The sequence below is a fragment of the Nicotiana tomentosiformis genome, chromosome 4 (assembly GCF_000390325.3).
Source record: "Nicotiana tomentosiformis chromosome 4, ASM39032v3, whole genome shotgun sequence".
NCBI classification, from domain to species: Eukaryota; Viridiplantae; Streptophyta; class Magnoliopsida; order Solanales; family Solanaceae; genus Nicotiana; species Nicotiana tomentosiformis.
The window spans coordinates 99,614,397-99,628,292 of record NC_090815.1 but is presented as its reverse complement, the minus strand read 5'-3'; the positions used below and the strand labels follow the sequence as shown (position 1 = coordinate 99,628,292).

The 13,896-nt window shown below is 38.3% G+C and overlaps 1 protein-coding gene across 1 annotated transcript; it reads left to right on the top strand.

Moving 5' to 3' along the window:
* The first annotated feature begins 674 nt into the window (after positions 1-674).
* LOC138910215 (uncharacterized) lies at positions 675-1,301 on the top strand. The gene has a single exon (XM_070201440.1). The coding sequence runs from the start codon at positions 675-677 to the stop codon at positions 1,299-1,301; it is 627 nt and encodes a 208-aa protein (XP_070057541.1).
* The last annotated feature ends 12,595 nt before the right edge of the window (positions 1,302-13,896 follow it).

The window sequence follows — 13,896 nt, the reverse complement described above, 5'->3', positions numbered from 1 at the left end:
AAAATGCACAATTATCCATTATGCCCTCAAAAACTGTGCGAAGTTACCATAATGCCCCCATTCTGGACATTTCGGTCAATATTAGTGTGGCCAAATATATTTTTCGTAAATGAAAATGGGCTCATTGAAAGTGTCTAGTTGGTCGTTAGGAATAACTTAAAGGGTCCGTTTATGTATTTCGCCCCTAAATTTAAAGAGTTATTGGATATATTAAGTAACAATACCTCGTTTAATGATGTCTAATTTCCCGATATTGGAAATTGGAATTATTATTAAAGGACTAAAAGTTTTTCTTTACATTTCTTTATTTATGTTTATAGTACCTATTATACATATAATTTTAATTCATTGTGCTTAAGAGTAATATAACCTTGCCAAGTTTTTTTACTTTCCGTTTCTCTAGTTGCAATTTTCTCTAAGCATAGGATTTGCTTTTATTGGTTTTATACGAAGTAGATCAAAATCAGAAAAATGACATTGTAACACTATCATGGGATAATGTGTGCTATCCTAAGTCAGCGGGAGGGTTCAATGTCATTAATATATACATATGGAATAAAGCTGTGATATGCAAGCATTTCTGGAACATGTGCCAAAAGAAGAATAGACTTTGGATACAATGGGTTCATAGTTACTATGTGAAGCGGGGGGTGGGACCTCCACAAGCGACCTGGATGGTTAAAAAGGTGATGAAGGAAAAGGATGCCTTGGAGAAAGCAAGATACTTATATGAAGACATCTCGAAGACCAGCCACCTCTCAATCAAGAAGATATACAACAAACTTAGAGGAGATTATCCAAAGGTGAGTTGGAGGAGACTAATATGCAGCAATTCAGGATATCCTAAATGGATATTCAGACTACAATTGACGGCACTTGAGAGGCCATATACTAGAGATAGATTATCAAAGTGGGGTGTGATAACTAAGCTAATTTATCCTCTGTGTGACAATGATGATGAATCCATTGAGCACCTATTTTTTAAGTGCCACTTATCTGCTGCCCTATGGGATAAAATGCTCACATGGATGAAAATAAACAGAGGGCCAATGGGATGGAATCAAGAACTTGCATGGATAGTTACGAATGCAAATGCAAAGGATACTAAAGCTGGAATATATAGATTAACAATGACAGGATGTGTGTATTACTTGTGGCACGAGCGGAACTTAAGAATCTTCCAAAAAAAGTCGAGAAGTGTTGAAGTTCTAAGCAGATTAATAACACAAGGTGTTCATTGCAGGGGACACTGGGATCGAAAACTTGCGGGGCAATTGAGAAGGATGAATTTCTTTCCTTAGTTAAATTTTGTCTATTTTTGTAACTAAGGGGATAGGGAAGAAGAGAAGATGAATGTAGAAGGTTGGGGCTGTCCGACTTTATGGATTTTGTTTTGCTTGTACATATATTTTTCTTTGGTAAATAAAATTACTTAATTACCAAAACAACTATATAGCCACTCTTAAGATAATAGCCGAAAAATATATGTTTTTTGTACAATTTTTGTATATATGTACATTATATATATTATATACAAATTTATACACTTTTTAGCTAGCTGAATGTAAATAGTTTCGGGCGCGGGTTAAAAGTGTTATGCCAAAAAGTCCGTAATTAGGATATTTGGTAAACTTTGGTAAATGGATAATTAAAATATTTGATAAACTAATCTTAGAGTATACACGTCTCCCGCGTATCTCATATGAAGGAGTACCAAAATTTTAAAAATAATATATAATTATATTCTAGAACTTGGATTTGAGATGTATAATAAAAGTTAAAGAAAAGAGTGTAACATTATGAAAATGGTATTTTTCTATCCTATTCACTTAACTTGATAAAAGAAGAAACTCTTCCATAGAAACCCTCAATCATCTCTATGCAATATATTCAACTGAAACTTTATTCAATTTTATAATTTATTGTTTTTATTTTATTACTTTTAAATCATATTTGTTTTTTTATGTCTCAAGAACACCTAACCCTAGTAGCGTTGATGGATTAAAATTCTAAAATTCTTAATTAGTATTGAATTTATTATATTTAGTAAGGGTTCATAATCGATGTTACATGTCGAAATTCAATTGAACGCATACCACAAAGGCATCATCTGCTTCTTTGTTATTGGGAGATTTGCAGTCGTACCCTATATTTGTGTCACCTTTTAACATGTACCTTATTTTTTAATGTTATTGATTTGGTAGCCATCTCACAAAAAATCCTTAATAATATAACAATTACACCCCTGACAAAAGATATAAAACGATCTCCTCCTCTGCTCTCAGCAACTTTATAAAAAATAAAAACTTGTCCAGATTCATCTTCATAATCACATTTGCATGAAGTTGTTTTACCTTGAAGCTAAAACTTCATGCTAATGTAGCATGAAGTTGTTTCATGTTAATGTATTATATTTGATTTTAATTTTTTCATGATTATGGTTTTAGATGTTTGAGTGGACACATGAATGTACAGTACGTGCAGTATTAATTTTGGTCTGAAAATGAAAGAAAATTCAACAATTATACCAAAATTGGTTGAAGATTATCGTATGTATTCAATTCCTTTGCAATATATATGTGATTCATGTTGCACATTCCGTTACTTGTATTCTTCGGTAATTTTTATCGTTTCCTTTTTCTAGGCGTTGGGGAAATTATTTTAGTATTTTTGTTAATAGAGTTAATTTTGTGTAGGGTCATTAAACTTTATTCAGTATAACATTAAGGTTATAAACTTATATTTGTAATCATGTTAAAGTAAGTGAATTTTACCTAATATATCAGTGGAATTGCAATGCCACATCCTGAAGTTGAACTTATTTATCCTGCAGTCTATAATTTTGTCATGAATTTTATCTGAAAATTCAGTCTAAACATGCTGAAGCTATTTAGTTCATTTTCTAAAACTTCAGACTAAACATGCTGAAGTTATTTAGTTCATTTGCTAAAACTTCAGACTAAACATGCTTAAATTATTTAGTTTATTTGCTAAAACTTCTCACTAAACATGCTTAAGTTATTTAGTTCATTTGCTAAAACTTCATGTAACGACCCGGTCAGTCATTCCGAGAGTTATAGCCCTGTTTCCCCCATTTTTATTTCTTTATGTGTTGTTCAGTCGCGTTGAGTTGCATCGAGTTGGTAGGTTTGGGTCCGGAGTAGTTTTGGAGGGAAATAAACACTTAGTCTCTTAGTTAGAAAGTTAAGTTAGAAAACTCAACTGAAAGTTGACTTATGAGTAAACGAATTCGGATGTGGATTTTTATGATTCGGTTAGTTTCGTTGGGTGATTTTAGATTTAGGAGTGTGTCCGTAATATAAATTGGATGTCCGTGGTAGAATTATGCTTGAATTGGCAAAAGTTAAAAATTTGGCGATTTTGGTCGGCAGTGGAAAAATTAGGTATCGGGGTCGGAATGGAATTCCGGAAGTTGGAGTAGGTTCGTAGTTCATTTGTGACGTGTGTGCAAAATTTGAGGTCATTCGAACGTGGTTTGATAGGTTTCGGCGTCGTTGGCGAATTTTGAAAGTTTAGAAGTTCTTAGACTTGAATCCGGGGTTGATTTGGTATTTTGGTGTTATTTTGGGTATTCCGGAGGTTCGACTAAGTTCGGGTAGTGATATATGACTTGTGGAAATTATTAGTTGAGGTCCCGAGGGGCTCAGGAGGATTTCAGACAGTTAACGAGAAGTTTGGAAGTTGGAAAATGCAGCTGGAAGCTGCTGGTGTAAGGCTACTGGTGTGGCCGCACCTGCGGATGGGGAGCTGCAGGTGCGATGATCGCAGATGCGGATAGCATGTCGCAAAAGCGGAAAAATGGAGGTCTGGCATTGAGCGCAGGTGGGGAAGAGAGGATCGCACCTGCGAGCCCGTAGGTGCAAAGGTTGGCGTTTAAGTGACTTTCGCAGATGCGCACCTGGGACCGCAGATGCGAGTCCGCAAGTGCGAGAAAGGGTCTGCAGGTACGGAATCCCTAGGGCAGAACCTATATAAGTTGCACTTCGTGAATTTTTGCCCTTTTTCCACCATTGTTGAACGGTTTTGAGCTTTGGGGTAGTGTTTTTCAAGGGAGAATCATGAGACATCAGTGAGGTAAGTCGCTTGGATTTAATTACACTCGTTTATGATGTTTTTCCACTGATTAGCCCTGAAATTAGTAGGGGTTTAGGGTGAAATTGAGGGAGTTAGGGTTTGAGTTTTGGAGAGTTTTAAGTGAGGATTTGAGGGACCAAACGGAGTCCAATTTTGGCGAATTTTATATGGTTAGACTCGGGAAAGGACAAGGTTTGTTATTCTACCATTTTTGACTGGTTTCGAGACGTGGGCCCGGGGGCCGCGTTTTGGCTGATTTCGGATTTTTGGCCTATTTATGCAGTTTTTATTGTGGAATTCGATTCTTTAGCCTATGTTGATAGAAGTATTCTGATTTTGGTTAGATTCGGAGCTTTTGGAGACCGAGTCCAGAGACGAGGGCATCCCGGAGTAGGATTTTACGATGTTAAGGTAAGTAATAGTTTTAACTCTGGCTTTGAGGGTATAAACCCGGAGATTTGACATCACTTGATTGTTTGGAAGTGATACCCACGCTAGGTGACGGGTGTGTAGGTGTGCACCGCAAGGGATTGAGACTTGGTCCGTCCCGTGAGGCTGTGAGGCCTAATGGCTATTTTTTGTGGTTATGTGTTTATTTGTTCTTAAACTTGTTTGCCTTCATGTTAGAGATCATGCTTAGGCTTTATTCATGCTCATATTATTTGCACTCAGTCATAGATATTATTGTACATGTTTACCTCAGTCCCTATTATTTTGCTGATATGCTATGATACTTGATGTGGGATGTGTTTCCCTTATTTGTTGATGATGGTGAGGCTAGAGAGGTACATGACTGAGTGAGGCCGAGGGCCTATTGTGAGGTATTTGATTGAGGCACGTGATTTGTCCGTGTAGCACGTGAGTTGTCCGTGCGGATTCAGGTATTGATATCATAGCGCGTGAGTTGTTCATGCGGATCCAGGGAATGATATTATGGCACGTGAGTTATCCGTGCAGCACATGACTTATCCGTGCTTAGCGCTTGGGTTTTGGGAGCCCCTCCGGAGTTTATACACACCCCCAGTGAGCACAGGTACCTATTGAGTGTTGAGTGTATTGAGTGTTGAGTGCCGAGTGCTGAGTGATGGAGTGACATTGCTGTGAGGTTGCATTTACTTTTGTTGTTGCTATATTTACCTGTTAATTTCTTTGTGGCATTTGATGGTTTTATGGATTTTACCTGTATATTTATGTTTATTGTAAATTGTGAAAATAAATAATTGGACTGTTTTGCTTAGCTCGTCACTACTACTCAGTTCCTTAGTTATTTCTGCTACTACTGAGTCGGTTGTACTCATGCTACACCCTGCACTTCATGTGCAGATCCAGGTGTGTTTGATTACGGAGGTCGTTGAGTCCGGGAGAATCGAGTACCGGAGACTACGAGGTAGCTTCCAGCGTCCGCAAGGCCTTGTCTCTCCTTCTATATATTTCTTTCTATCTTGTATTGATACTTAAGCACTGGTTGTATTAGTTTGGTTATCTAGATGCACATGACTTAGTGACACCCCGATGTTTAGGGCTCGTTTCCGTATTTTCTATAATTATATTTAGAGTTGATTTAGTTTATGAAAAATTTAAATGTTGGAAATGTTTTATTAAATTTTTATAACTGATTTAGTAGTAATATTTTGGAAAATAGGCTTGCCTTGTAACACGATAGGCGCCATCACGACCATGGTTAGATTTTAGGTCGTGACACTTCAGACTAAACATGCTTAAGTTATTTAGTTCATTTATTAAAACTTCAGACTAAACATGCTTAAGTTATTTAGTTCATTTGCTAAAACTTTAGACTAAACATACTTAAATTTTTTAGTTCATTTGCTAAAACTTCAGACTAAACATGCTTAAGTTTTTGTATTGTAGTATGTAATTTTCTAATGCGTTTTGCTAATTGTAACGACCCTACCGGTCGTTTTGAGTATTACAACCTTGTTTCCCCCTTTACTGCTCAAATTGTACTTTATAGCTGTTGTGTGAATTGCCGAGGTAATTGGTTTGGGTCCGGTGAGTTTTTGGAATGAATTGGAACACTTAGTTCCAAGGGTTAAAGTTTAAGTTAAAATAGTGATCGGATGTCGACTTATGTGTAAACGACCTCGGAATTTAATTCTGATGATTCCAATAGTTCCGTATGGTAATTTTGGACTTATGAGCGTGTCCAAAAAAAAATTTTGGAGGTCCGTAGTTGAATTTGGCGTGAATTGCCGAAAGTTAAATTTTTGGGAAGTTTGACCGGGGAGTTGACTTTTTGATATTGGGGTCGGAATCCGATTCTGGAAATTTGAATAGGTCCGTAATGTGAAATGTGACTTGTGTGCAAAATTTGAGGTCAATCGGATGTGATTTGATGTGTTTCAATATAAGTTATAGAATTTGAAGTTTCAAGGTTCAATGATTTCAGATTGAGGAGTAATTCGTCGTTTCGATGTCGTTAGGTGTGATTTGAGGTCTCGAGTAGGTCCGTGTTATATTACGGGACTTGTTGATACAATTGGTTGAGGTCCCGGGGGGCTCGGGTGAGTTTCGGACGGTTAACGGATCAAATTTGGACTTAAGGAAATGCTGGAACTTCTGCCTAATGGTGTGATCGCACCTGAGAAGATTTTGATCGCAGGTGTGAAGCCGCATGTGCGTGAAATAAGCCGCAGAAATGGCCAAGAGTGGGACTAGGCAGTGCTCGCAGGTGCGAGGAATTTGCCGCATCTGCGAGGCCGCATGTGCGAAGGGGAATGCGCATCTGCGAAGCCTGCAGAGGCGAGAATATCGCCGTAGATGCGAGTTTTTAGAGGGCCAACTGTTTTTCGAAAGCGCGCATTCTTGTCCGCAAATGCGGATGCGCAGGTGCGAGCCCAGGCACCGCAGGTGCGTAAATGCCTGGGCAGTGTTTAAAAACGAGGGTTCCGAGAATTTTTCTCATTTTGGACATTTTGGAGCTCGGTTTGGGCGATTTTGGAGAGGAAATTTTTCACACAATTTGGGGTAAGTGTTCTTAACTCCCTTGTGATTATATTCCATGAATTCATCTTCATTTTTAGTGTAAGATTTTTGAATCTTCAAGAGAAATAGTAGGAAATTTCTATAATGTCACAAAACAAACTTTTCAAGTTTGAATACCGATTTGGAGTCGGATTTGAGTGAAATTAGTATGGTTGAACTTGTAATTGGATGGGTTATCGTATTTTGTGAGTTGTCAGATTTAGAGACGTGGGCCCCACGGGTGATTTTTGGGGCGTAATTTCGGATTTTGTGAAAATATTAGTATTTTGATATGGAATTAATTCCTATAAATTTTGTGGACTATTGGTTTTGGACCAGACTTGGTGGAAGCTCGTCACTACTTTCAACCTATGGCTAGGTTTGTTACTTACTCAGTGCAGGGGGTCGGTTGTACTGATACTACACTTCTGCACATTGCGTGCAGATGTTGGCTGCTGTTGTTGCTCTGCTCGATGGTTGCGGGACTTGAAGATGTACCTGCGTTCCTGTTGTAGCTGCCTTTTGTTCAGGGTAGCCTTAGATTTATAAAAGCTCTGTTTATGTATTATTCAAACAGACTATGTATTTATTTTATTTTCGCTTTGTATACTCTATTCTTAGAAGCTCATGATTTGTACTACCAGTTCTTGGGGGATGTATAAGATTAAGATGTTTATTCACTTAAATTACTTTAAATAATTGTTATTGGAATTGGATAGTTAAAAGTTGGCTTACCTAGCGGGTTGGGTTAGGTTCCATCACGACTAGTTGGATTTTGGGTCGTGACAAAGTGGTATCAGAGCACTAGGTTCATAGGTTCTACAAATCATGAGCAAGTGTCTAGTAGAGTCTTGCGGATCGGTATGATGACGTCCATACTTATCTTCGAGAGGCTACAGGGCATTTATGATATATACTTCCCATCTTTCTTTCCTTTTCGTGCGAGATTGATTCAGCTTGAGACATAACTCTTTGAATTCCTTCCACATATTCGTATGCACATATGAGCGCTCGGTATCAGCTGTGCATCGCCGGCTTGTGATTTTTTTGAACGAGGTTCAAGAGGTGTATTCTGTGTTTTGGTAATTGGCCAGTCTGGAGGACTTGAGGCCAAGTTTAGACCGCAACTTAGGCTCGGTAGCTTCAGTTGTAACCTGTACATTTGGACTCATATGTCTAGTAATATCCCTACGAGTGGAAGTTGTAGCTCGATGAGCGGCGGAATGGCTTTGTGATGAGTATAATATAAATGCGGGATGTATTAAGACGATTTGAATATGACGAGAAGTGTTGCCTTGAAATGTAAAGAAATGGCCACTGGGTGCTTGATTTTCGTTTTAATGTAACGTACAGTCTCGAGTATGAATGTTTGAAGGATCTTTCATATTGTTAAACTTTTGGGGTAAATTAAATTCTCATGTCTGGGTAATGAGTTTGGACGCAGATTGACTAAGTGATTGCATAGTAATTGTGACTGCGAAAAGATATAACAAGATACCAGATTGAGGCTAAGCAGGTGGATTATCCCTTGCGGAATAATCTATGTAGGAGTATTTCTTATGATGTGAGTGGAGAGTTTCTTTTTATGCCGACGGGGTGTATGGGTGGAGATTTGAATCTGAATCTGGTTGAGAAAGTTGACTTGTATGTTAAGAGGATGAATACGAGCTTAGTGGATGATTGAGGTATTTTTATGGTAGGCGTTGTATGAACTTGGGAAGAAGTTTCGTTGGACTGACTGTGGCATTATGGTAGTAAGAGAGTATTGGTATTGTGAGTTATGGAATGTTTTAATCTATGGCTTTGAGCCAAGTGGGGGAGTCTGCTATTGACCATTTGATTTCATGGTTAGGTGTTAAATTTTAATTTTGGTCAGAGGCATACTTGTGGGTTAGCTATGACTTGCAGAAGTTGAGATCGAGGATGACTCGAATAAGGAAATTCCTGGTTAAGGATTATATTTCACGTATGAGTAACTGAAATTTGCGGGATGAGTGAGTTGTTATTGGTGAATGATGTAGTGTGCATGGAGTCTGAATTTGATATGTGGTGTTAAAGTAGAGTTACTTCTTTGAGTGTTGTGGTGCTAATGGGGCACGTGTCTTTTGGCCCATTTGGCTGGTGAAATTAGATTTGAGCAAAGTGGGTGACTCCCGAGAAAATTTTAGTGGGTTTGAGAATTATATATAGCAATTGAGAATGTTTCCGGACTTATGTAAATCCGAGATTTGCGTTTGATAGTGCCTGGACTTGCGAAAATTCTATATGACTGGATTCTACATTTTTTTTTTGTGTAAGGAAGGTAAGAAGAGAAATTTCAAATTCACATAATGTATTCTCAGAGTGAGTGTTACAGTTATGGTATTTTTGGAGGTGCTTAAGAAGAATACAGTTGCTTATGGGCCGTAGGGCATTGTGATTCTATGCTAAGGTTTGTAGGGTAAGTTGTGGTCAAAGATCATGGTATTTTAGCAAGAAGAAGTATCAATCTGAAGACAAATTCGGAAGGGACTTGGAGAAATAGGACAACTAGTAGTAGGTTAGATCAGTATGGTAATGGATAAGATATGTTCTTTGGGTGCTTATGAGGTGGGGGTTTTCTACAGGTGCTTTGTGGCAATACACCTGAACTTGGCAACCTGCGTGGCTTGGTCGAGTTAGAGGAATTTAGTTTTAAGGACTTGATTATGTGCAAATGGATTCCAAAGTATTCTTGATAGTTTCTACCGGTGTGGAGAACGTTTGTGTATTGTGATTTTCTCCTAGAAAGAAACAAGAGAAAGGTTTCTAACTAAAATGGTATGTAAATTATTGGTGACTCAAAGTTGATAATAAGATTCTTGTGCTCTTCACATGATGGAAATATAGATGTTATGTGTTGTACGAAAGCTAGATTTTCATGTACAAGGTGGCAGTACAATCTTGAAGAGAAGGTAACGAATGTTGAACAACATGGACGATTTCAAATAACTAGATGAATACTATTACTACTTGGTGTTGTATGAGAAAGGGGCGGACTTCAGAAGGCACATTGTATTCTTACTTACGGATGTATAAATAGTATTGCGGTACTCACATGGTTGATAGACTGTTGATATTCAAATTTTTGTCAAGTGGCACGAAAGAACTTTTAAAGTATTTCTCGTGGGATGATCATGTATAAGAGAGGTGTTAGGCATTCGGGCGGTGGAGATGGAATCAAATATGGTGATTCGCATGTTCTATGGAATCGGAGATTGGGAGTTCCTAGGAGCAGATTATTTCATGGTTGTCGACTGTGAAGTTGTGGCCGGAGCTAGCCATATGATAAAATGTATTATGATTCAGTCATTATGGATTTTTGGAAGAATTTTTATCTATTTGTGGGTAACCTGAGTTCATTTGGGGGTCCATAGGTAGGCCCAATTAAGATGTGTATTCTACACCGAGCCGGAATGGTTGGCTCCATACTGCTATTATTGAGGGATGTGTCATTTGGTTGATGTTGAACTTATTCGTGTTCTCAAGTGATCTGTGAGTTATTCCTTTATGCTACGAGGAGTTGTGATTCATTGGTTATGTGCACAGATGGTGCGGTTCTATTTGAGCTTTATAGCGGAATTTGAGTGTGATGAGTAATTGGGTATTGCATGATCAATAGCATAATGGTTATGTCCTTTCAGGTTTTTGTGTGGTATTTTTGTCATTTGCCTCTCTGTCGTTATTAAATTGGAGCAGGGTGGCTCGGAGTATATAATATGAACCTTGTGTTAGAATCGGGTGATGGTTCTACGGTGTATGATGAATTTTCAGCATTTCGTTGTGGAAGTACTTGTTAATCTGGCGGGGCAGTTCTCTCATTTGACTCATTTTCCATGATTGGGTACATTTGAATTGTTGCGTATTAGTGCACGGATGGCACGAGTTGTGGCTCCGAGTTATATTGGTGCGGTATGTCTGTGGAGCAGTTATGTTTAGTAATATAAGGTCATTGGACCTGGAATGGGTACTATCAGGTTTAATTTCGATATATTCAGGAGGATAATATTGAAAGTCGGCTCAGAAAGTGATTATGGTTCCTGTTAGGGCGAGAGACCTCCATGACTTGTTGGTCTGATAAAGGGTTACTAGATTCTGCGTGTTTCTTTTATTATCAACTGTGTATGAAGGTTTTGGGATGAGGTTTGGTTCGATATGGGTTTAATACTAGTATGCAGTTGGTTTTGGAGTAGTCACTGCGATCAGGAATAGTGCTACGAGCATGCGAGTTGTGTAATATGCTGGGTGATTATATCCGTGGTTATAGTTATAGCTCGATGCAGCTTATTCGGACTTATATAGTATGTAAATGTAAGATTCATGTCTTGAAAGAAATTTTAAAGGTTGGAAATTAAACTCCAAGGTTTATGAGCTAAGGTTAAATTAATGATTTTCAGTTGCATTGTGTAGTCAAGCCTATGTGGGATAGGATAACGTGGGTTCACCCCCGGGTACGTGTGTGGTAAGATGGAACGGTGATTTGATGGCTTGGAAACAACTCTTGGCACGTTCGAGTATGAACGTATGTTTAAGTGGGAGAGAATATAACGACCCGACCGGTCATTTTGAGTATTACAACCTTGCTTCCCCCTTTACTGCTCAAATTGTACTTTACAGCTGTTGTGTGAATTGCCGGGGTAACTGGTTCAGGTCCGGTGAGTTTTTGGAATGAATTGGAACACTTAGTTCTAAGGGTTAAAGCTTAAGTTAAAATAGTGATCGGATGTCGACTTATGTGTAAACGACCTCGAAATTTAATTCTGATGATTCCAATAGCTCTGTATGGTAATTTTGGACTTACGAGCATGTCCGAAATTTTTTTTTTGAGGTCCGTAGTTGAATTTGGCGTGAATTGCCGAAAGTTGAATTTTTGGGAAGTTTGACCGGGGAGTTGACTTTTTGATATCGGGGTCGGAATCTGATTCTGGAAATTTGAATAGGTCCGTAATGTGAAATGTGACTTGTGTGCAAAATTTGAGATCAATCAGACGTTATTTGATGTGTTTCGACGTAAGTTATAGAATTTGAAGTTTCAAGGTTCAATGATTTCGGATTGAGGAGTAATTCATCGTTTCGATGTCGTTAGGTGTGATTTGAGGCCTCGAGTAGGTCCGTGTTATGTTATGGGACTTGTTGATACAATTGGTTGAGGTCCCGGGGGGCTCGGGTGAGTTTCGGACGGTTAACGGATCAAATTTGGACTTAAGAAAATGCTGGAGCTGCTGCCTACTGGTGTGATCGCACCTGCGAAGATTTTGATCGCAGGTGTGAAGCCGCATGTGCGTGAAATAAGCCGCAGAAGCGGCCAAGAGTGGGACTGGGCAGTGCTCGCAGGTGCGAAGGGGAATGCGCATTTGCGAAGCCCACAGATGCGAGAATATCGCCGCAGATGCGAGTTTTTAGAGGGTCGGCTGTTTTCCGTAGGCGCGCATTCTTGTCCGCAAATGCGGATGCGCAGGTGCGAGCCCAGGCACCGCAGGTGCGTAAATGCCTGGGCAGTGTTTAAAAATGAGGGTTCCGAGAATTTTTTTCATTTTGGACATTTTGGAGCTCGGTTTGGGCGATTTTGGAGAGGAAATTTTCCGCACAACTTGGGGTAAGTGTTCTTAACTCCCTTGTGATTATATTCCATGAATTCATCTTCATTTTTGGTGTAAGATTTTTTAATCTTCAAGAGAAATAGAAAGAAATTTCTATAATGTCACAAAACGAACTTTTCATGTTTGAATACCGATTTGGAGTCGGATTTGAGTGAAATTAGTATGGTTGAATTTTTAATTGGATGTGTTATCGTATTTTGCGAGTTTCGTCAGATTTCGAGACGTGGGCCCCACGGGTGATTTTTAGGGCGTAATTTCGAATTTTGTGAAAATATTAGTATTTTGATATGGAATTAATTCCTATAAATTTTGTGGACTATTGGTTTTGGACCCGACTTGGTGGAAGCTCGTCACTACTTTCAACCTACGGCTAGGTTTGTTACTTACTCAGTACATGGAGTCGGTTGTACTGATACTACATTTTTGCACATTGTGTGCAGATGTTGGCTGCTGTTGTTGCTGTGCTCGATGGTTGCGGGACTTGAAGATGTACTTGCATTCCTGTTGTAGCTACCTTTTGTTCAAACTAGCCTTAGATTTATAAAAGCTCTGTTTATGTATTATTCAAACAGACTATGTGTTTATTTCATTTCCGCTTTGTATACTCTAATCTTAGAAGCTCATGATTTGTACTACCAGTTCTTTGGGGATGTATAAGATTAAGATGTTTATTCACTTAAATTACTTTAAATAATTGTTATTGGAATTGGATATTTGAAAGTTGGCTTACCTAGCAGGTTGGGTTAGGTGCCATCACGACTAGTTGGATTTTATTTAGTCCATTTGCTAAAACTTCAGACAAAACATGCTGAAGTTATTTAGTTCATTTGCTAAAATTTCAGACTAAACATGCTAAAGTTTTTTAGCTCATTTGCTAAAACTTCAGACTAAACATGCTTAAGTTTTTGTCTTGCAGTATGTAATTTTCTAAAGAGTTTTTGCTAATGCATGCTGAAGTAATTTAGTTCATTTGCTAAAATTTCATACCAAAACATGCTAAAGATTTGTAACGCAGTCTACAGTTTTGTCCTGAGTTATATCCGAAACTTCAGTCTAAACAAGCTGAAGTTTTTAGTTTATTTGCTAAAACTTCAGCCTAAACATGCTTAAGTTTCTATCCTGCAGTTTGTAAATAGTCGTTTATTAAAGAAGGTGTGATGGCCCAAAATGTCATCTTTAAATTTAATAATTAATTCTGTGT

Excerpts from the sequence above, each read along its gene's own strand:
- LOC138910215 (XM_070201440.1), top strand. The coding sequence starts at position 675 with ATGGTTAAAAAGGTGATGAAGGAAAAGGATGCCTTGGAGAAAGCAAGA.